Raw genomic sequence first — 21145 nt, 5'->3', positions numbered from 1 at the left:
GCCCTGCGCCCCGGATCACCCCGTCGCCCTCGCATCCATCACTCTGTGGGAGCAGACGCGCGCTTCACTGATCTTGGATCTCATCCAACGTCGCGCAGCGACCAACTGAGCCTATCTTGATCTCATCTGTATCTTTGCTACCGAGCTGGATCGTATTCTCTCATGGCTTCACCTACAGCAATCCCACACCCCGAAAAGTCTGCTCACTACCGCCCTCGCTCCACTTGCATCGCTCCTGCCGACCTCTCGAGCGAGATCCGAACCAGCGAAGGCCAAAGGCTCTCGTTCTCGCCTCCCATTTCTTTCTACTCGCGATCATCCGCCCAATCCAGCGTCAACGCGCTTCGCATTCCCGTGGGCATGGCTTCTACCATGGGCCCTCCGAGCCCAACCGACCGTTTCTCCAAGGGGTTCAGTCCTATCAACCCCAAATTGGACGACAGCCGAATGTCGCCGCCGCACGTTCACGCTCGCGCGCGTTCGCAAACTACCATAGGCTCCGGTACGATCGCCTCAAGCATCGAGAGCTGGGACGCGAACCGCGTCGAACCACGCGCCATGAGTGACGCAACTGGTTCTCAGCCCTCGTCGTACATTTCGGCTTCGGACCTTTCGTTTTCTCGTTCTCCCACCAGCCCGGGCAGCTCGCTGTCGTCCTCTGGCTACTCGCTGGGCCGGGTGCCTTCGCTGCCATTGGGCGCTTCGTACGAGCAGGCGCAAAAGAGGTTCAACAGCGGCAGCTGGGGACAGAAGATGGGCTGGATGAACACGATGCGACCTGGCCCACTGTCACCCGCACTCAGCAGAACTAGCATCGACGAAGGTAGCGCAGCCACTGACGGAGCTGGCAATGGCGCCGTGGGCAATCTGCTGCGCCGCTTCAGCCTAGGCGGCAGCTCGTACCGAGCCAACAACGGTGCGATTTCGAGCTCAGCTGCAGCACCTGTTGCTCCAGTATTTGACTCTGCTCCCCCTGCATCGCCGCAGGCGATCCCGGCGATGCGTGACTCTGGTGTGTGCCTGGACGAGGCCAAACCGGTGGCGCGTGGACGCCAGGCCAGCTTCGGTGGCAGCGCCAAGCGCAAGCCTAGCCCCATGGGTGAGCGATTGCTGATGGGCCATTTCAACGCTCATTGAACGAAACGTTGAATTTGGTGGTTGCCTTGACCCAGTGCTAGAATGGCGCTCAGATGACGGCTGGGTTCATCTTGATGCCTCTTAAGGCTAGTGGTGCGCTGTAGCATGTGGAAGCGACTCTGCTACCTCCTGTGCCCTGGGTCAGGCGTCCAAGGTTAGGAGGCGACCTTTTCCAGAACGGCTAGAAATAGTTCGCGTCTCTGTTTGTTCCCTTGCTGTTGTCGTGTTTGTTTGTTCTCGACTCGTTTGTTGTAGGTTTGTTGTGTTTTTGTTTTTTCGCATGTCTGTACGGGCGCACCGTGGGTTCGGTGCGGTCAAGTTCTGCTTCGGCGGTCTCTGGTCACATACGTAATTTGGTTAGCACGTGGTCCTACGAAAATCAATGCGAGTTTTAGCTCTTTCTGAGTGCTCTTGTAAGCCTCTGCATTGTTCAAGAGCAAGGTGTGGTGCAAGAGAGGCAAAACACAACTGCATGCGCATGGCATGGGGCGAGGCGGTCTATGCAACCAGCGATCGATTTCGCGCCATGCTGCACGACGGCACGTTAGAGTGAGTCTTGAAAAGAAGACATGGCTTGGACGAGGGCCAGAGTGGGTTACTCGGTCTGGTCGGTGTGATTCACGCTTGCAGGGGCGCGATTGGACGACGCCGAAGTGAGGGAGAGTCGATCAGTTGGCTGACACAAGCACTGAGCTACAAGTTGACGCCCACCACAGGAAATTATCTAACTTAGAATGGACAACGTTCGGCGACTCGGATAGGGACATGTGGACGCTGACTACGAACCTTGACGTATTCGTGATTGTGTGTGAGAGAGCACTCGTGACTGGCGTGCGGGCAAGACGGTCATACTGTAAGTCGCATAAAGACGCCGACGTTATGGACGCCACGCTGGTGACGTTGGCTGCGATCAGCTGAAATCGAGAAGAGGGTTCTAATCGTGAATTATACGCAGTTAGCTGAGCGGCAACACGCTAACGTCGGTGTCTTGGTTGGTTTCCATACAAATTTCGGCACATCCGAGAACCTCCACTCACGACTTTGCTTGGAGTGAAGGCGGGCAGGTGACAAACGAGAGGAAAGAAAAATCACCATTTCGTGATTTCGTGATTCACGATTCACAGATTGGATTTCATCTGAAGTTGTGAGAACTATGTGTATCATGCAATCTGTGAATACGCACAGAGACCTCAGATAGGTGCCAAGTTGAGCCCCACGCTGTGAAATCACTTAGGCATCTGCACAGCGCACAAACTCGTCACTGGTTAGCCGAAGATCATCTCTTGTGTCACCCCCGCGCTTTCTCCCTCACTCTCAACACCGCTTCTTTGGTCATCATCTCGTTACACCTTTGCATCCCACTTGTCGCCCTCGCACCTTGGTCACTGCGCTAGTCTCCATCCCAACAACGAGCAAGTGCGTGTCTCATTGGTGCCCTCGCCTTCTTACATCCGCACCTTTGTTCGACGCTTCTAGCCCGAGCCTCGAATACATTGTGGCCATCGTATCTCCATTCGTCGTTGATGATTGTAGCTGGACAGACGCGCTTCTGCTCTCGCTACTTTCGATTCCTGCATTCTTGCAGCACCGCTGTCATTCCTGTCGCACTCATGACCCACGCACTCCCATAGCCACTTCACACAACACTACGACGGAGCAGCCAACTTATACCTGCACCGTCTTCGTGACACGCCGCCCGCTTATCCGCAATGGCTCTGCATCAGCTCTTCACTTTGGCTTTCGCACTGCATCTTGAACCGTTGCCAACTCTCGACTATGCCACGGTACCTTACATCAGAGATGTTGATCACAGCACCGACTCGCTCCAAGAAATAGAAACGCTTCGTGTCGGTGCCAACACCAAGTTGGATCCCATTCATACTCGCCACTTTCCGCACACCGTCGATACGTTGTCCTTTCTGCTCAACCATTCCCGCGCTATCGATGCCGTACATCCTTTCTCCAAACTCATCGCCTTGCTCGAAGAGGCAGACGATGACCCCGAATTCCGCAACCTTCGCGAGTTCTTTGATGCGCGATATGATCAAAATGGTTCGCTCATAGGGGCTGACAAGGAAAAGGAGCCTCATCGTCGCATGCGCAGCGTCTCGCGCGCCGCTTCTACAAAGCAGCCCGGCCGACGTCCCAGCCATGCCACCGAGGCTCGCAAATCTTCTTTCGCCACTAGTCTCGGCGGTACCAGTGCCCTCAAGCTCAATTGGCTCCGGCGCAACAACCAGCCAGATTCTCAAGCTCACGACGCTTCCGACGACGACGACGACACTCATTCCAGGCTTTCCAGCAACGGCCACGCTGCCAATCCTGCTCCTCCTTCCGCTCCTTACATTCGCCTCTCCAAGCGTCCGCATTCCTCCTCTTCTTCCGTCTCCCATCCCTCCTCCTCGAACCACCGTCACGCCGAACACGACACCACCATCACCACCACCACCTCAGTTACCTTTCCCATCCGACTCGATTTGCATTCAGTTGGTCTGGCACCACCGCCACCCAAGCTTCGCTCTCATCGTCAACCTGAGCCGTTCAACGTTGGTCTCCAACGCATCGGCTCTGGAAGATCCACCTCCTCCTCCGAATGGCGCAAGCGCAGAGCCAGCAAATCCAGCTTGTCCAGCACAGGTGTAGCATCGCGCCCCGTCGCAAGTCCCGATAGCTTGGCTTCCTTTGGCGCAATCTCTGCCACCGTCAACGGCGATTCCGACGTTCAACATGCCGGTCTTTCCGGCTTTAGCATCGACACAAGCGCCCATTCGGAGCCAACATCAATGTCCAAACCCAAGCTCACCCCTTCATCCGAGATCCCCGCTCAGCCTCCCAGCGCCGAATCCCAACTACCCAGTATCTCCGAGCGCTCCATACCCTCTGCCGAAAAGGTCGTTACTCCAGTTTCTTGTTCCAAGCCTGCTAGACGTCCTTCCATGATGTCCAAATTGCTCGACTTTGGCCGAAAGAGATCCTTCCTCGATCGTTTAGGCTCAGACTCGCACGATGCTCGCACTGCCGCGTCAACACCCTCCCATCCCGAAGAAGCATCAGACGCACGCTCCAATCTCAATGGTCTGAACGCTTCCAGTCCTTGCGCCAACTTCCGCTCAGGACTTGAACAGCATCCGGATCAAGCCACTCCCGGCAATGAAGAGGCGATTGACCTCGACGATGATGACGACAACGACGACACTGGCCTGCGTGCCCACATGATGCGCCACATCAACATCGCCACCTCTTTTGAAAATCGGCGACGCAGCTCAGCTGGAAGCTCCAGCAAGAGCCATGCTGCTGCAAAGCAGAATCGCCCCAATCTCGGACCTGTCCACGAGGACAGACTGCCCGATCTCACCATGGTCTCGTCGCGATCTAGCGTCGGCACGTCCTATTCCGAGCATGCCATCCCCGAAGAGTCCTTCGGTGCCAATGTTTCAGCCGAGGGGGCGGCCGCTTCTATGCGTCGCCCCGCGGCGGTGATGGACGGCGCCGATTTTTTGTCGCTCTTTCGAGCTGCTTCTAGTCTCGCTCTCAGCACAATTCAATACCCCACCGATGGCTGCGACGGGGATGGTGCCGACGTCACCACGCCGAGCCTAGAGAACAAAGAGCCTCACGTTGCCGACACGGGCAGTACCAACACTCCCTTGACAAGAACTCCGCAGATTAAGCCCAAGCTAAGCTCCTTACCTGCTACACCTGGTCGGTCGATCCGCTCCCTGGACCTCGACCGCTCCCCGAATCCTCACTCAGCAAGCAGCCATCCGATCGACTCGAATTTCAAGCTGCAAGCAGCGTTGGCGCAGAAGGATGCAGAGAAGAAAGAAGCCTGGTGGCCCTGCGGCGATGTCGATCCTCTTCCGATCAGTCTAGCCAGTGCGCTCGGCGAGGCTTTGGGCTGGGAAACCATCATGCATCTCTGCTACGGAAAAGCCAGTCGAGCTGCATCCGAAGGAAATTATGCCGCCCTCGGCAAGGCAGCCGCCCTCGATCAAGCCAACAAGCTGCAAGAAAGAACTGTACAAGCTTGGCGAACGGGTGTAGCCAGCGCAGGAACGTCGCCACCCAAGAAGAACGACAACCTGCCATCATTGCTCGAGCTGGGCGGCGCTGATACAGCCAGCCTGGCTCACTCATTGACTCAGACGCTCCACTTGGACGCAGCTGATCCGCTGCACGAGCCCAACAATGCCTCGGTTCTCGAACGTCTTCATGACAAAGCTCCACAACGGTCTTCCACTGTACCTCAACATGTCGACACCGATGCCCTGCTGCAGGGCAACAGTGCAAATGCTGCGACTCCTGGTTGGGCCTCGAGCACATTGCTGTTTGGCAGCAAAGTTAAACACACGAGAACGTGGCAGCACTGGCAGGCTCTGTTCAAGAGCATCAAAGCTTGGGTGGACGAGTACGAAAAGACAAGGGTGCGTGGCGGGCTAGCTCGCGAGATTGGACTTGATCCTCCCGCTCAGCAGAGTGCCTCAACCAAGGGGCTAGGCGAAGGCGATAACAACATTACCATCTCTGCTCCTCTTCATATCGACGCCACCAGCCCGGATCTGCAAGTGCCCTTGATCATCGGATCGCCTCCAACGGCATCAACCGAGGTGCTCAAAGTGGCGCGGGACAAGGTGGACGCTACAATGTTGTCCAAGGTGCTCGGTGCGTCGCTCAGTATTTCGCCTTGCGTGCTAGGAGATGCCACGAATCGGGCGCATGGATTCCGTCGTCGAGCCGGCATCCCAGAGGGTCTGCCGCTTGGTCCTGAAAACGAAGAGACGATCGACTACACGTGGTCTCGCAAAAGGCTTTCAGTCGAGCATTTCGCCACTGCACTCACCATCAGCTGTGACAGCGCCTTGCACTACTTTGGGCAGCTCAGCTCGAGCAAGTGGCTCTACCGATCAGCGTGGGAGCTCGACTATCTGGAGATGTGCGTGTTCAAGTCTCCGCTGGTGGCCGAACGCTTCCCTCCGCCCGGTGAGGCGGTAGTGCCTTTCTCACAGTCGTACCGTCCGGCTCCGGGTACGCAAGACCGTTCGCGCACCTGCCCCAATCCGGACGAGGCGGGTGCGTGGAATCCTGACACGTGGAAACAATGGCTCACTTCGATCCGCGAAGGCGACATTATCGTGCCTGCGATCGCATGGCAGGCATGGTGGACGCTCATCTCGGTTCTCAACGGTGCCGATCGCACAGGTAGAAGCTACGACTTGCAGGTCAAGTCATTGGAGGAGCCATTTGAAGCGTTGAACGACTTGTCAGCTGTCTACCTCTGAGCTGAGGTTGGCATGTTGCAATTCTAGCTTTCGTACTTGCGAGTGGTGCGGATATGTGTGCCACGATAAGTGGCGATGTGAGCTGGTGAGACAGCACAGGAAAGCTGCGTGAGTTGGAAAGTGGGATGGGATTGCGGAGCAAAGTAAGGTAACAATTGGTGAATGGGTGAGCCTAGTCGTCGGTAGGAGGAGCTGCGCCGGCGGCGGCGGCAGCGGCCTTCTTGGCCGACTTTTTGTCCTCCTCGATGGCGATGTTTTTCTCGGAGGGGCCGCCGTCTTTTTCGGAGGGGAGTTCGTGGAAAGGTTTTGTGCGCGATAGGATGAGGTCTCGAACGTCGTCAGCGACGTCTCCCTGGACGACGATTTCGTCTACGCCTGGGTTCTGGACGCTTTTGCTGACGGATGCGCCTGTTGCGAAGCGTGAAGACAAGCTGGTAGGTGGAAAAAGGGGGGTTGTTAGTCTCACCAAGGGGATTGCTGAATGGAGATTGTCCAACTTACGCTTTCGCGACCACCTTGAGCGCCGGAAGAGGTGGACTGAAGAGGTGAAGTCCAACAATGCTCGTCGTCACTTTCCTCTTGGTCCTCGCTTCCTTCTTGAGCACGATCCGCGATGCGGCCATTTCGGCGCGTGCACGTTCCTCCTTCGCCACCGTCTTACGCTCCTTCTTGGCTGCTTCGCGCTCCAGATCTTCCGCCTGCTTGGTAGTCAAGTTGGCCAGGTTCGACGAGATCGCTTCATCAGACCACAGTTTGGCGTACAACTCCGGTTGGTGCTCGTGCAGCCAGTTTCGACATTTGGACGGCGAAGGTCCGAATTCGCAGTACTCGGGCGGAAATGTGCATACGGCGCAGTAGACCACTTGGCGTGGTTGAGGTCCGGTAGGCACCGACGGTCCAGCTTCAGAGATCTCGACGTCGGCCATGTTGTAGTCTAGCAAATCTGCAAGGTATGTTGCTGCAAAGAAGTGGCGCGTGCCGAGACGATGGTGACAGCATAACGAAAACCTCTGAGTCGTTGCAGTGAGAAATGCACAACTGGTCACTTCGAAATCTCGCACGACACTAACACACTCACACACTCTCCGCGTCGCAAAACTCTGCTCAACTCCTTACGCCTCCACTCGAAGAAATTCACGATTCATGAATCACGAATCGTGAATCGTGAATCGTGAACCGTGAATATGGAATTTAGACTCGGATTGTCAGATCGCACCTTGCTCAAGGAGCTGCCTGGGCGGAAAGCGTTGCTTGACAGGCTTCGAGGCGGTGCAAAGCTTCGCAATTGGCGAGTATTCACAGTCATGAGTCGTGAGTCGTGAGTCTGCTGCAACCATGCCGCTGCCACAATCACAAATCGTGATTGCGGCATGGAGAACAACAAAAAAGGTGTTGCCCGCATTCACCATTCACCATTCACCATTCGAAAGTCCGACTTGCGGGTTAGTGCTTCGTCAAGCTAGCCGAGCACATAGCCTGGTCCACTAAAACACTGCCATCCATCCAAAAGGCAATCGCGTTGAGCGTGCTTCTTGCCTTGCTGCATCCATCGTTACATTCAGTTCGCGCTCGTAGCACGCATACACGGTGCTCAAGCGCCCAATACCAGCTCGCAAGACTCTACCCTCGATACATAGTCGCAATCAACGAGAGGCACTCGTCAGCAGAAACGCGCTAGCCATCATGGATGACCTCATCCGCTTCGTCAAGCAGCACCGGCGTCAGATCACACGGTTTGTCAAAAAGGCATTCACGTGGTACAAAAAGAACCAGGGTGGTGGTGGAGGAGGCGGTCAGCACGGCGGCAGCTCGTTCGGTCAGCAGGCATCGTACGAGCCACCTTCTCAAGGCGGTTACAATTCCGGTCATGGTGGAGCAGGTGGCTATGCAGGCGCAGCAGGTGCAGCAGTTGCTGGAGGCTACGACCATCCACCACCGCAGGGAAGCTACGGTGCACCGCAGCCAAACCAAGGCGCGCACACACAAGGGCCACACTACAAGTATTCGCAGGACAACCAGGTGAATCAGCACGATGCAAACTACGTAAACCTGCGCAACCAGGCTCGTTCCGAGGGTGATAAGATGGCACAGTGCTTTGACCAATCGCACAAAGCCTACTCCCAGGGCGACGGTGCTCGCGCAAAGCAGCTCAGCAACGAAGGAAACGAGCACAAGCGAAACATGGAGCGTCTCAACAAACAGGCAAGCGATTGGATCTACATGGCCAACAATGAGGACTCGCCTCAAGGTACCATCGATCTCCACGGCCTCTACACGTCCGAGGCGCTCGAGAGGGCCGAGCAGGCGGTCAAGCACGCACAGGCACAGGGCTGGTCCGAATTGCGCATCATCGTGGGCAAAGGTCTGCACTCGAAGGATCACCGTCAACACATCGCGCCCGCCGTGGAAAAACTGATGCGCGACTACAACCTCGAAGCGCACCTCGATCCTCGCAACGCCGGTGTGCTGGTGGTCAACCTGCGTGGAAGTGGACAGGGCGGCGCTGCATTCACGCGCGACCTGGCCAAACAGACCACGGGCAATGAGGACGAGTGCGTCATTATGTAAACGCAGTGTGAGAAGGTCGTTCTATGTATCTATCCATTCCGAAAGATACGCGACCAGATCACTGGGAAAAAGAAGGCTTTGTTGTGTAGATAGCTGTACCGTACATGGATCATAGACATACCCTTGCCAAGGACTTGGCCGCTGGCTTACATGCTCGTATAGGCGCGCATTGTCCTTGGTGTAAAGTCACTCACATTCACGATTCGTGATTGATGCCAACAGCCAAGCAAGGCATAGTTAAGTTAAAGCTCGTGTACGGTGGCTCGCCTCCACGCTTTACACTCACGACTCACGCGACTCGTGACTGTGACTCGTGACTGTCAGTCGTGAGTGAGATTCACGATTCACGATTCGTGATTTGTGATGAGCCCAACTTGAACGTAACATGTGATTGTGGAATTTTCGAATCGGTGAATCACGATTAACGAATTCGCCCCTTTGGCGGCTGAGGTAGCACACGCTGCTTTTGCTGAAAGAGCAACACAGAGAGAGCGTGGAGTGGGTGCATGAATCCACTCACGACTCTGTGACTTGCCTATCCATCGACATGACTACCGTTTTGATCAACTGTCGCCGTCGATCGTCTTGGATCCTTCCTTTTAGCTGATGCCCACGAATGAACAACCACAGCTACGCCTGAAGAGATCGGGCCACCGCCGCCTGTGGCGCACTACGATCCGAAGCACTAACAAACAATGTCGACCGTAAGCATTGATGGCGACAGTGGACATCCGGGCGCGCCTTTCAGCGTGCCCACAGCGATTGCGCTCGGATTGATGGCTAGCTTCATCCAGAGTCTTGGGCTTACCATCCAACGCAAATCGCACCTGCTCAACGAATCGTTGCCTCCCGCTCGCCGCAAGTCTGAGTGGAATCGTCCCTTATGGCTTATCGGCTTTGCCATCTTCCTCGTGGCCAATATCGGCGGTACTGTGTTTCAGATCGGCGCGCTTCCCATCGTCATGCTTGCGCCGCTCGGCGCTGTCAGTCTGCTCTACAACGCTGTGTTGGCTCGCTTCTTGCTCAACGATCTGCTGTCCAAGTACATGGTCATGGGTACCGCGTTGATCGCATCCGGCGCGGTTCTGATCGGCTACTTTGGTGTCGTGCCCTCTCCGCCGCACAGTCTCGACGAGCTGCTCGATTTGTATGCTCGCCCCACGTTTGTGGCGTTTGCAACCATCTTCACGTTTGTCTTTGTCGGCGTGCTCACAGTCGCGCATCTGGCAGATTGGCAACTGCACGCCCGTGTTCATCGCAATTCGCTTCCAGCACGCCCAACAAAACCCAAGCATCGAAACGCGCACAGCCTCAGAGGTCGTCTGCGAAGACGATGGTCGGCTCCTACTCTGGCACCCGTCGCCGAGGTCAACGAAAGCAGCTCCGGCATCGCCACGCCTGTCTTGGCCATCCGTGACGAGGCAAATCGTCACTCTATTCTCGGTCCCAGTCCACAGCAGAATGTGCTGTACGGTCGAAGCATCGTGGCTACTCCCATGCCGCCTCTCTCTGCCTCGCAGCTTGTGCCAATCGTTCCCGACGATGTCTCTGTTGCTCGCCCAAAGCAAGTCGTACCCACAACAACCACCACGAAACGAGACTACGGCTCAATCAGTCGTAGCGAATTCAACGCGCGCAAGCGCAAAAAGAGCGTCGACGTGCCGCATCTCGAGTTGAGACAAGCCGAGCAACGTATCGATGCAGAGACTCTCAAACAGACCAAGCTAGGTCTCTCAGTGGCCTACGGCGGTGCCAGTGGCACTCTTTCAGGCGCGTGTTTGCTGCTGGCAAAGTCTGGTGTTGAGCTTCTAATGCTTACCTTTTCCGGTCAGAATCAATTTGCACATTGGCAAAGTTGGCTACTGATCGGTATTCTCTTGGCGGCTGCTCTACTCCAGCTGTGGTATCTCAACAAGGCACTCAAGCTCGCCGACCCGACATTGGTGTGTCCACTGGCTTTCTGCTTTTATAACACGTCAAGCATTGCTCTCGGCCTCGTGTACTTTGACCAGATTGGTGCGTTGGCGTGGTACGATTTGTTGCTGGTCGCTGTAGGAACAGCGGTGCTTCTCGCAGGTGTTTGGACGGTGAGCTTGCATGGCAATGACGAGCCGTGTGAGGGAGGGTTGGTTTGTGGTGATGGCGAATCGCAGCCTTTGCTCTCGGCGTACGTTTCGTCGGATGGCTCTCGCTCAATTTCGGACACAGACTACGAAGCGCTACTCGCTGCCAATCGCGCCGAGGTGACAGAAGCGCACTTACCACACGTCAGCATCTCTCCGCACTCCTCCTCGCTCGTCGATCATCAACTGGCTCCGTTGACGAGTCCTGAAGAGGCGCCGTTGACGCTGCATCATCACGAAAGCGGTATCAGCACCAGCACAAGATGTGCACCGCAGCTTGGTGCAGGTACAGCAAAACGTCGTTCTGGATCGCATGGCCACCGGTCTGCCCAACGCAGACCTACCATCACGCTCGAGTTTCCTCTGCGGGATGACTTTTTTTCTCCCAACCACGACGCGACTTTGCAGTCGCCACTGGACTTGGAAGCTGGTGCGTCGCCTTCTGCATATCATTCGCTGGAATCATCGCGTTCGGACCACGACACATCAAGCAGCAGACGCAAGCCTTCGCTGTACAACAGCATCCTTGAGCATGGACTTTCGATCGGCATCAGCCCGAGCTCACCCGGATTCCACCTGCAGCCACGCTCACCATCGCTTTCCAGGGTCAACTCAAACTGGCAGCGGCCCGCACGTCATACACACAGAAGCATGTCCGAGGCCGACGCACCGTCTAACACTAACCACGGGACAAAGCAACGTCCAACTCACCCGGATGCCAGCGATACCTCGAGCGCTAACGCCGACACACAAGACTCCAACGCAAGCAGCAGCGGCTTTGGCATCATGCTCGACCAGATAGATCTCAGTAGACGGCTGGAAGCGCTCGGTCTTAGGGACAGGGGGAAAAGGTGGTGGGGCAGGTTCAGAACCAGATGGGCTACAAGGCCGCAGGAGTCCTCGCAGCAGGCGCAGCGCGCGGATGATGAGTCGGTGATCATTACGAGTAACAGCAATGGTAGTCTGATGGCTGTTCCGAGCGATGAAATCCACGCGGGACGCGGTCTGGGGATCGCAGTCGGGGCAGATGCGGACGGGAGATAATGTATCAGATATCCGGAATGGAAAGAAGATCCTTTGCACACGCACGACTGAAGAAATGTACATGACTCTTTGATGCGCTAAGGTACAAGTCAAAAGCTGCCAGCATTGACAAGGAACAAGTCGTTTTCGTTGGACTTGATCCACTTGGTGAGGCTATTAGCGACGGCGACGATTGCGGATTTCGAGAGTTGTGGATTGAGGCAGAGATAGAGTTCGAAGGGGCTTGTGATCCAGCCGAGGATCTGTTCGTGGTGCGACTTTACGAGATGCATTTTGAGTCTTGTATCTGCAGAGAGACGGGGGTGGGAGGACGCGGGGGTTCCGAAGACGCCATTGAGCATTCCAGTTGGAGGGGCGGTGGTCGAGGATGAGCTCGATTCTGAGTGCGAAGCGCTGGCTGGAAGAGGATGGTGGATCTGATGATGTACCAGCGAATACAGCGTCAGCAGTCGCTTGCGATGTACCGCATCCGATGCATACGGATCCGGCAGGCTCGGCGAGGTCAGCTGAATCGTACTGTTGCTTCGATAGACAAAATGCCTCAGCCCGGCCAAACCCAGCTCGGCGCACGTGTACGCCGACACGCGCGGTGAGCCTTGTTCGATATTACTCGCGTCCGTCAGATGCCGACACAGCGTCAGAATGTGTCTTTGAAAGTGGGTCATCCACGACGCCAGTTCTGTTTGTGTTGGCTTAGCCGACTTGCCAGCTTGCTTTTTCGACGCTGCTCTCTTGGCCATGATGTCGGTCGTTCTGATTGAGCCAGCATCACCAGCATCGCCAGCATCGTCAGCGGTGTTGTCCGCCCAGTGTGCAGGCGGTTGCGCAACAAGCGACGAGATCCAAGCCGACACGGTGGGAAAAGCATCCTTATCGCCCGTCACTACGATCACCGCCAGCTCGGACGAAGTCATCTTTGCATCGCCTACCATCTCTGATCCCTCTCGTCGAGAACCGATCCAGCTTTCAGGATCCAAAAACTTGACGTACGCATGCACGAATCCGTGCGGCGCGAACTTGGGCATGCTCAGCGGCAACCAGATCTCGGCGTCCTCTGAACCACCCGACCGTTTGATCGAGCGACTGCCCATCACCATGTTGGTCAGCAGCAGCAGGTCGATCGGATGTACCGAGTGCTTTCTCGGCCGGAGCAGCGTCACGATGCGACCATTGGCGCACAGCAGCACGTAAAGCAAGTCTTTCGGTCGGTGCGGCTGCGTCGACGATCCAGCTTCCGCCGTGGGCGGTTGTAAGGCGGCAGTGAGCTGATCGCGTAGGTTTGGAACCGTGATGCGAATCGGCTGCAGAGCCTGCAGCCACCACTGGTGGCACGAAGCCCAATCGGTGACGGCTCGCTTTGCCTCGACTCCGCCAGTTGCAACTTGATGCTGCCCTTGTTCCGCGTCATCGTCTTCCGTCTCATTGGCATTGAGCTGGTTGACAAGATAGTCAAAGATACCTTCGGTACCCTCCAACAGCCTGCGAAGGTCGAAATTCGGCATTCGGCCGAACAACCTTGTCAGCTGACTCGCCGATACAAGACTAATCACTTGCAGGTAGAGATACTCAAGGTGCTGCCGAAGCGTACTTGGCTCTTCATTCCAACTGGACACGCAGACGAGGTAGAGCGGCGCACGCAGAAGAAACGTAATGAGTAGATCGCCCCGTCGAATAAAGCGCAGCTTATCTGAGTCTTCGTCGGCAAAGATCGAGATGAGCGCCTGCATCACGCCCACCTGCGTGGTGCTGCTTTCGTCTTCTTCGTCACTCTCGTTGCTGTTGAGGTCAGATTCGTTCGATTCGGCGCGTCGCTGGCGCCGCCGCTTCTCACGACGTCGTTTGCGACGTGAAAGCGAGGCGTGCGAGATGTAGATCGGTTTACCAGCCGACGAGAGGATGTAATACTTGCGATCCGGGTACTGCTCTTCTTCATGTGAAGGGGCGCTCGACGTATCGTACAGTTGCCGATCGCCATCCTTTGCCTCGTCCCGAAGACTTGTCTGCGTTACCGCACTGGCAGCGGACGGTGCTGCTTGTTTCGTTCCTAGGAATGCCGGCGGAAGCGCCCTTGTCTGAGTCGATGCGTCTCTGCTGTTGCTTCGACTGCGATGCTTGCTGGAAGCTCGACTAACTGACAGTCGTGAGAGATGCGATCGAAGGCTCTCGGAATTTGACGCCCTCTCAGCTGCTGCTCTATCGTTGACACGGTGCAGCAGATCGAGCGCGTGAATACTGGAGCTCACTGTGGTGCCTACAGCTTCAGGTTCAACGTCGGCAGCGTCATGGAAAGCGACCTCCGTAGCTTGATCGCTGTTGCAAGGCGTGCTATGATCGGATGCGTGTGGTAGTATCGAGCGGCTTTGGGAGTCATCGGACGGTCCTGCCGGCTGTTGTTCTCTCGTTAATGCCTCGGCAACTGCTGTCTGTGGTGAGAAAGGACTGGGCGACAGTTCGGGCAACGGCGTCGAAGCTCTCGTGGAATTCGAGCTGGTGCTTGGTTCGTGCTGCGAAATGGATGAAGCAGCATCGGTTGCAGTGCTGGTGTTGGCCCCGACAGTGATGCGAGTTGAGGTTGTCGATGGAAGCACAGTGGCGGAGGTCCACGATTTTGTTAGAAGCACAGTCGGGCGTGAAGGCGTAAAGGTTGTAGTGCGAGGTCTAGGACTCGAAGCTCGCACAAGGTCGTCGGCCGCGGCCGCTGCCACCACCGCCGCATCTGAATCTATGCTGAGCGATTTCGGCGCTTGAGGCATTGCTGGGTGACGTTGGGTGGAGATGGTGTCGAGAGGATGGACACCTGAAGCTCGCCAAGAACAAGGGTTCAGCCCAAATTCATGTTGATCCCTCCACACCAACACTTCGAAAGTCACGAGTGCAGCGCGCACACACCGCTCCGAAGATCTGTCAACGCTCGCACACATCAGCTCACCTGGAAATTCTGGCTCGCCAACCCTGATCACACGCTTCTTCCTACCAGACCATCTTCTGCGACTGTCAAAAATGTCGACCACATCTCCGCTCTACGCAGTGGCCGACTTTTGCCGTAAGTGACTAGAGGCAGGTACGAGGCATCGAATTTTGTTCAGTTCTGATCATTGTTGTCTGTCGCGTTGGATTCTTCAAAGTGATCCCCATGGGCACGCCAACAACATCGGTAGGGGAATACATCACAGAATGTCAGCGAGTGCTTGAAGGGATGCAGGATCAAGGTATTCGTTACGAAGTTCAGTAAGTAGCTGTAGCCGTCCGAGATGCAACCGAAAGAAAAGGAGAGCAGCTTACAACAATCCCTGTCCACTCGTCTCGCAGCGGCTACGGCACCAACCTCGAAGGAACCTTTGGGACGGTGTGCAAGGCAATCGAGCTCTGCCACGAGGCTGTCCACCGTCTCGGCGCACAACGCATCGCTACCGACATTCGTATTGGAACCCGAACGGACAAGCCACCGCCGACCATGGACGGGCAGACCGAGAATCAGCGCAAGAAGCAGAGCGTCATTCGACGCCTCGCCCAAGAATGATCACCACATTCGCCCATTGCATGTATCAAGAGCGGTAGGGACCTTGTCAAGGCAATCAGGGCTATGCAGATAGGAAGCGTTGGTGCAATCCCGAATGGCCTAAGAGAGTCGTGAATCGTGAAAGTGAAATTCCATCTATGTTAAATTCAGTCGACCTGCCTGACCAGCGATAAATCCGCGAATCGTGAATCGTGAATGTGCTGCGAAAACACACGTCTCAATTCACGATTCACGATTCACGATTCGCGATTCGCGATTCATAAATCACGAATTCACATGTTCTTTGTGACTGCTGAGTCGCGCGTCGCGTACAACACCATCGTCACCGCCGAAAAAAAGGGTCCATTCAAGTCGAGTCGTGAGTGCCACTCGTAACTTTGGCACATTTCGCTTTCCGCGCTGAGTCCTGTCCCTCTTCTCGTCACCATCAACTCCGTTTTCCACTTAACAGGCTCGAATAGCATCGTAAAATGTCAGGCCTCATGTATGATGGTCCGTCCTCGTCCGAAAAGCCAGACCTCGGCTTGGACAATGCCGCTGAAAGCTCTTTCTGTCAGACTTTCAAGTCTATGCCCAAGCCGACGCCAGGAACCTTGCGTCTCTTCGACCGCTCCGACTTCTACTCGGCGCATGGAGATGATGCTATTCTCATCGCCAACCTTGTCTTCAAGACTCACTCGGCACTCAAGTATCTCGGCAGCGGCGGCAAGGACAACGGCGGCTTGCCTTCCATCACTCTTAGTGTAGCAGCCACCAAAAACTTGCTCCGTGAAGTCCTCACCTCTCGTCAGATGCGCGTCGAGATCTACGGAAATGCCGGGGCCAAGCGCAACAATCAGTGGTCCATCGTCAAGCAGGCTTCTCCAGGTAACCTGCAGCAAATGGAAGACATGATCTTTGTCGATGCCGACATTGTCAGCTCCCCCATCGTCATGGCGCTCAAATTGACCACCCGAGACGGAGTCAAGACCGTCGGTGCTGCCTTCGCCGACGCCACCAACAGAGAGCTCTGCGTGTCTGAATATGCGGAAAACGATCTCTTCAGTAACACAGAGTCGCTCATCATTCAGCTCGGTGTCAAGGAGTGCATCCTGCCCAAGGACGACAAAGGCGTCGACGCCGATCTCAAAAAGCTGCGCGAAGTCATCGAACGTTGCGGCGTCGTCATGTTTGACAGCAAACGCGCTGACTTTTCCGGTAGAAACATCGATCAAGACTTGCGCCGCTTGCTTAAGGAAGAGTCTTGCGGTCTAAATCTCACCGAGCTCGACCTCAAGCTCGCCATGGCGGCGGCATCTGCCCTCATGTCGTACCTCGCCCTGCTCACCGACGAGTCCAACTTTGGCCAGTACAGTATCCGCACCCACGACCTCTCACAATACCTTCGCCTCGACAACTCTGCGTTGCGTGCACTCAACCTGTTCCCTGAGCCAGGTCAGACTGGATCCAGCAAGAACACTAGCATCTATGGCCTTCTGAATCGCTGTCGCACCGGTCAAGGCCAGCGCTTGCTCGGCCAGTGGCTCAAGCAGCCGCTTGTCAACGTCCACGCTATCGAGCAAAGGCAGAACTTGGTGGAGCTATTCGTTAACGACAACAGCACACGTCAGCTCATCCAAAACGATTATCTCAAGCTCATGCCGGACATGCATCGCATCAGCAAGCGTTTCCAAAAAGGGATCGCCACATTGGAGGATGTCGTACGTGTCTATCAGGCAATTCTCAGACTACCTGGCTTGATTCAGACGCTCGCTGATATGGAGACGCCTTCAGAAGCTCTTTCAGAATTGCTCAAGACCAGTTATCTTGATCCTTTTGAGGCTCATCGGGCAGCACTCACCAAATTCAACGAGCTGGTAGAAGCTACGCTCGACCTTACCGAGCTTTCTCAGCATAACTTTGTCATTAAGCCTGACTTTGACGACAATCTGCGCGAGATCAAGGAAGCGCTCGATGACACCCGTGACAAGCTTGACGAGCAGCACCGACTAGCAGGCAAGGAACTCCGCATGGACACAGAGAAGAAGCTGCATCTGGAGAACCACCACGTGTACGGTTACTGCTTGCGGGTCACGCGTACAGACGCGGGTCTTGTACGCAACAAGAAGGGCTACATGGACATTGCCACGGTCAAAGGCGGACTCTATTTCACCAACGAAGCTCTGCGCGATCTGGCCAATGACTTTAAAGATTTGTCGGAACGCTACAGTCGTTCGCAAAGTGGTCTAGTCAAAGAGGTCATTCAGATCGCCTCGTCCTACTGCCCTCCCCTGGAGAAGCTTAACGTCGTGCTCGCACACCTCGATGTGATTGTCAGCTTCGCTCATGTATCGGACAGCGCACCTGTCCCGTATGTCAAGCCAGTCGTGAGCGAGAAAGGGACCAACGCCGACGTTGATTTGCGTGAGGCCAGACATCCCTGCCTCGAAGTGATGGACGACATCAACTTTATCTCGAACGACACAGAGATGGTGCGTGGGCAGTCCGAGTTTTTGGTCATCACAGGACCCAACATGGGCGGCAAGTCGACCTACATTCGTCAGGTTGGCATCATCGCTCTCATGGCACAGATAGGTTGCTTTGTTCCCGCCGCACAGGGCGCCAGGCTGCCTGTCTTTGACTGCATCCTCGCACGAGTCGGTGCGGGCGACAGCCAGCTCAAGGGCGTTTCCACATTCATGGCCGAGATGCTTGAAACCGCGACCATTCTCAAGACGGCCACGTCCGATTCGCTCATCATCATCGACGAGCTCGGACGAGGCACTTCGACCTACGACGGGTTTGGTCTGGCGTGGGCCATTTCCGAGTGGATCGCCACCAACATCCGATGCAAGTGTCTGTTCGCAACCCACTTCCACGAGCTTACCAACTTGGCGGCACAACAACCCCATGTGCGCAACCTGCACGTCGTGGCGCTGGTCAAGCAGAAAGAGGGCGGATCTCGTCAGGATCGCGACATCACATTGTTGTACAAGGTGCAGCCAGGGATCAGTGACCAAAGTTTGGGTATCAATGTCGCTGAGCTGGCCAACTTCCCTCCTTCGGTGATCGCGCTGGCAAAGCGAAAAGCGGAGGAACTCGAGGACTACGATGTAGACGAGCAAACCGCCTCGGTGCTCGATAGTCTGCCGGAGGATGTGACGAAGCAGGGTGCCGCGTTGATCAACGAGTTCCTCAAAACGTGGGCTGAGCGGAGTGGATTGGTTGCGCAGCAAGGGGTGTGGGTTGGAAAGGAGACCAAGCGTTCGCGACTGGAAGCAGATCCGGAAGCAGAATTGCAGCAACTCAGGCAGGTGGTTGACGAGTTCCGACCTCGCATCGAGGCGAATGCTTGGGCTGCCAAGGTATTGGAAAGCTTTTAATGTCGTTGATACATCCTCGTGCAATGCAGACGGTCGAGGCTTGCCCTTGCGAAGACGCGTATGAAGACGCCTGGGAGCGAGTGCCGTGTGTTGTGGCAGTAGCAAGTAGGCAACCACTGAACAAACAGGTGTCAGTTGTGTTCTGTCCGTTTGTTGTGGGTGTAGTAAACTCACGACTCTGCCGTCAACCTGTTAGTTGATGTCGCGCATTCGTGATTTCCTTGACGACGAACAGAATTTTTGTGTGAATTTTGTGAATCGTGGATATTGTGGCAGCGCTAATGCTAAAATAATGATCGAGATTTCCAAGCCGTCCGGATCACCGATTAGGACCCTGTCAAGTTGTGCGAGTCCGATTCCGAGACCCAGCCTCACGCAAATTGCTGGATAGGGTTCTAAAAGCAACTCGAGACGTCCACTATCGCGCCATCAAACAAAGGTCCAAAGTCCGACTTCGATGGCGATTGCGGATGAATCTGATGCGATTTTCAAGGACCAGGGAGAACACTCGGTGCTTCTTTTAATGCAAACACGATAACATCGAGCTTCATCGCTCAGGAAAACGGGGAGACTGAGTTGCAACGCTGGCACCTCGTCATTCGCTTAAGCTACAAGGCGAGCGCCAAGGTTGTGTCGTGATCAGCAGCGGAATGCTAATGCTGCAGTCGTGAGTAGCAAATCACGTCGTAAGTACCAAGCGAGACCATCAAATGTCGTATCAGTCGGGAGTCGATCAGCCGATGGAGCTGCGACCAAGCGGAGCAACCTCGCTTATGCAACCGAGCGAATTGGCCGACTCTAGCGTTGCCACTGCTTTTGTTGAATCGTCGAGACTTGGACCAACCTTGTATCTCTAGAATGCACAGTCCTCTCTGAAACCAGTGCCAAATCTAGCTCATCACGTTGGCAACACAATATACTCTGTTCGAGTAGAACAAGCCAATGCGAAATTACGAATGTCTAAGTTGTTTGGGATTCACCCATTGTCATCGAGAGAGATGATAGGATAATTCGGAATCGGCAAACAGGCTTCCGAGCTTGCTGTTTCATATAATAATCATCGATGCCACGGCGTCGCTTTTTCCACGAGCGCGAAAAGGTAATGCGATAATTTTTTTTAATTGTGAATTTGCTCATTTTTCTTGCCGTAGAGTCATGAGTATCTGTCGGATTCGCTTTCGAGCTCGCTAGTTCGGTTTTGCGCTGCGGCTGTTTTGTTCGCTGGCTGTCATTATGAGCTAATGCATCTCATGCATTTCGCTTCAGTAGGGATGCACTGAAGATCTCGACTTGTAGACTCTTCTTTCCTCTTTTGCCAGCATTCGCCATAGTTGCCTGGGTATCACTTTCTCCACAGCGCACGACGGCTTGAACCCTGGCTGAACTCGCCCCCCTCTACTGTATGTGCATACCATTAGCCGGTCTAGAGTCGTGAGCAGCTTTCATGTTATCGAGCCAACTCAAAAATGGCACTAATTACTGTTGTCGATGCAACTAGCTCTTCTCCCTGCTCCAACTCGAAGAACCAGACCCGACCTGACCCGCCAATTTCACGGAGAGTCGTGGCTAGGAAAACTAGAGAAGGATCGAAGTCTGCTTGGGTTGCGACGAGATAAGCTTCAATATGGAGCGCGTCGGATGAGGCTGTTGCGAGGCTAACCAACGCCGAGCAAACTCAAAGCTGAGGGCTTGGCCCAAGCTAAGACAGCGCGCTTACATAGCCGTACATCCAGGCAGAAACAGTCGGTTTGTCACAGATTGTCCAGAGACCGAGCTCGGCACTGCATTAGAGCAACACTATCTCGAAACTTGCTTCATGCGCTCTGAGCTAGCCATTGTGATCCGTGAACATGGCACTATACTGCGAGCCACGTTGCAAGCTCGTTTGAAGACCAGTGAAGCTTTGCTAGCATTGTCTGGTCGCCTGACATGGCGTACGATTGCTCCCCCTTCGATCGTTTTCGTTTTTGACATGCAGAAAGCCGGAGGCCTTCACAGACGAGCTTTCCCTCGCTCTACCGACAGCTTTTCTCTTCCTTCAGATGACAGACGATGGCGCGCGCTTCTCACCTTGGCCAGGTTGGACTGCCAGCTACGCCGCTTCGTTTTCCG

General features: G+C 55.2%; 8 protein-coding genes across 8 annotated transcripts; 6 read left to right on the top strand and 2 right to left on the bottom strand.

Annotated features, from left to right (window-relative positions):
- Nucleotides 1-162: 162 nt before the first annotated feature.
- On the top strand, nt 163-1137 carry UMAG_03032 (uncharacterized protein; the record flags this gene model as incomplete). Its single annotated transcript, XM_011391105.1, has 1 exon — nt 163-1137. The coding sequence occupies one exon, from the start codon at nt 163-165 to the stop codon at nt 1135-1137; it is 975 nt and encodes a 324-aa protein (XP_011389407.1).
- A 1709-nt stretch (nt 1138-2846) lies between these two features.
- UMAG_12205 (uncharacterized protein) lies at nt 2847-6416 on the top strand (the record flags this gene model as incomplete). The annotated part of the gene is made up of 1 exon (XM_011391282.1): nt 2847-6416. The coding sequence occupies one exon, from the start codon at nt 2847-2849 to the stop codon at nt 6414-6416; it is 3570 nt and encodes a 1189-aa protein (XP_011389584.1).
- Nucleotides 6417-6588: 172 nt separating this feature from the next.
- On the bottom strand, nt 6589-7342 carry UMAG_10363 (uncharacterized protein; the record flags this gene model as incomplete). Its single annotated transcript, XM_011391203.1, has 2 exons — nt 6589-6847; nt 6918-7342. 2 exons carry the CDS (start codon nt 7340-7342, stop codon nt 6589-6591), a joined length of 684 nt encoding a protein of 227 aa, XP_011389505.1.
- A 757-nt stretch (nt 7343-8099) lies between these two features.
- UMAG_03029 (uncharacterized protein) lies at nt 8100-8984 on the top strand (the record flags this gene model as incomplete). The annotated part of the gene is made up of 1 exon (XM_011391104.1): nt 8100-8984. The coding sequence occupies one exon, from the start codon at nt 8100-8102 to the stop codon at nt 8982-8984; it is 885 nt and encodes a 294-aa protein (XP_011389406.1).
- Nucleotides 8985-9679: 695 nt separating this feature from the next.
- Nucleotides 9680-12151, top strand: UMAG_03028 (uncharacterized protein; the record flags this gene model as incomplete). The annotated part of the gene is made up of 1 exon (XM_011391103.1): nt 9680-12151. One exon carries the CDS (start codon nt 9680-9682, stop codon nt 12149-12151), a length of 2472 nt encoding a protein of 823 aa, XP_011389405.1.
- Nucleotides 12152-12240: 89 nt separating this feature from the next.
- Nucleotides 12241-14904, bottom strand: UMAG_03027 (uncharacterized protein; the record flags this gene model as incomplete). Its single annotated transcript, XM_011391102.1, has 1 exon — nt 12241-14904. One exon carries the CDS (start codon nt 14902-14904, stop codon nt 12241-12243), a length of 2664 nt encoding a protein of 887 aa, XP_011389404.1.
- A 247-nt stretch (nt 14905-15151) lies between these two features.
- On the top strand, nt 15152-15671 carry UMAG_10362 (uncharacterized protein; the record flags this gene model as incomplete). The annotated part of the gene is made up of 3 exons (XM_011391202.1): nt 15152-15194; nt 15277-15379; nt 15461-15671. The coding sequence occupies 3 exons, from the start codon at nt 15152-15154 to the stop codon at nt 15669-15671; spliced, it is 357 nt and encodes a 118-aa protein (XP_011389504.1).
- Nucleotides 15672-16141: 470 nt separating this feature from the next.
- Nucleotides 16142-19033, top strand: UMAG_03025 (putative DNA mismatch repair protein MSH2; the record flags this gene model as incomplete). Its single annotated transcript, XM_011391101.1, has 1 exon — nt 16142-19033. One exon carries the CDS (start codon nt 16142-16144, stop codon nt 19031-19033), a length of 2892 nt encoding a protein of 963 aa, XP_011389403.1.
- Nucleotides 19034-21145: the final 2112 nt, after the last annotated feature.

The sequence above is a fragment of the Mycosarcoma maydis genome, chromosome 7 (assembly GCF_000328475.2).
Source record: "Mycosarcoma maydis chromosome 7, whole genome shotgun sequence".
NCBI lineage: Eukaryota > Fungi > Basidiomycota > Ustilaginomycetes > Ustilaginales > Mycosarcoma > Mycosarcoma maydis.
The sequence above is the reverse complement of the archived record's forward strand: the minus strand, read 5'-3'. Positions and strand labels throughout refer to the sequence as shown.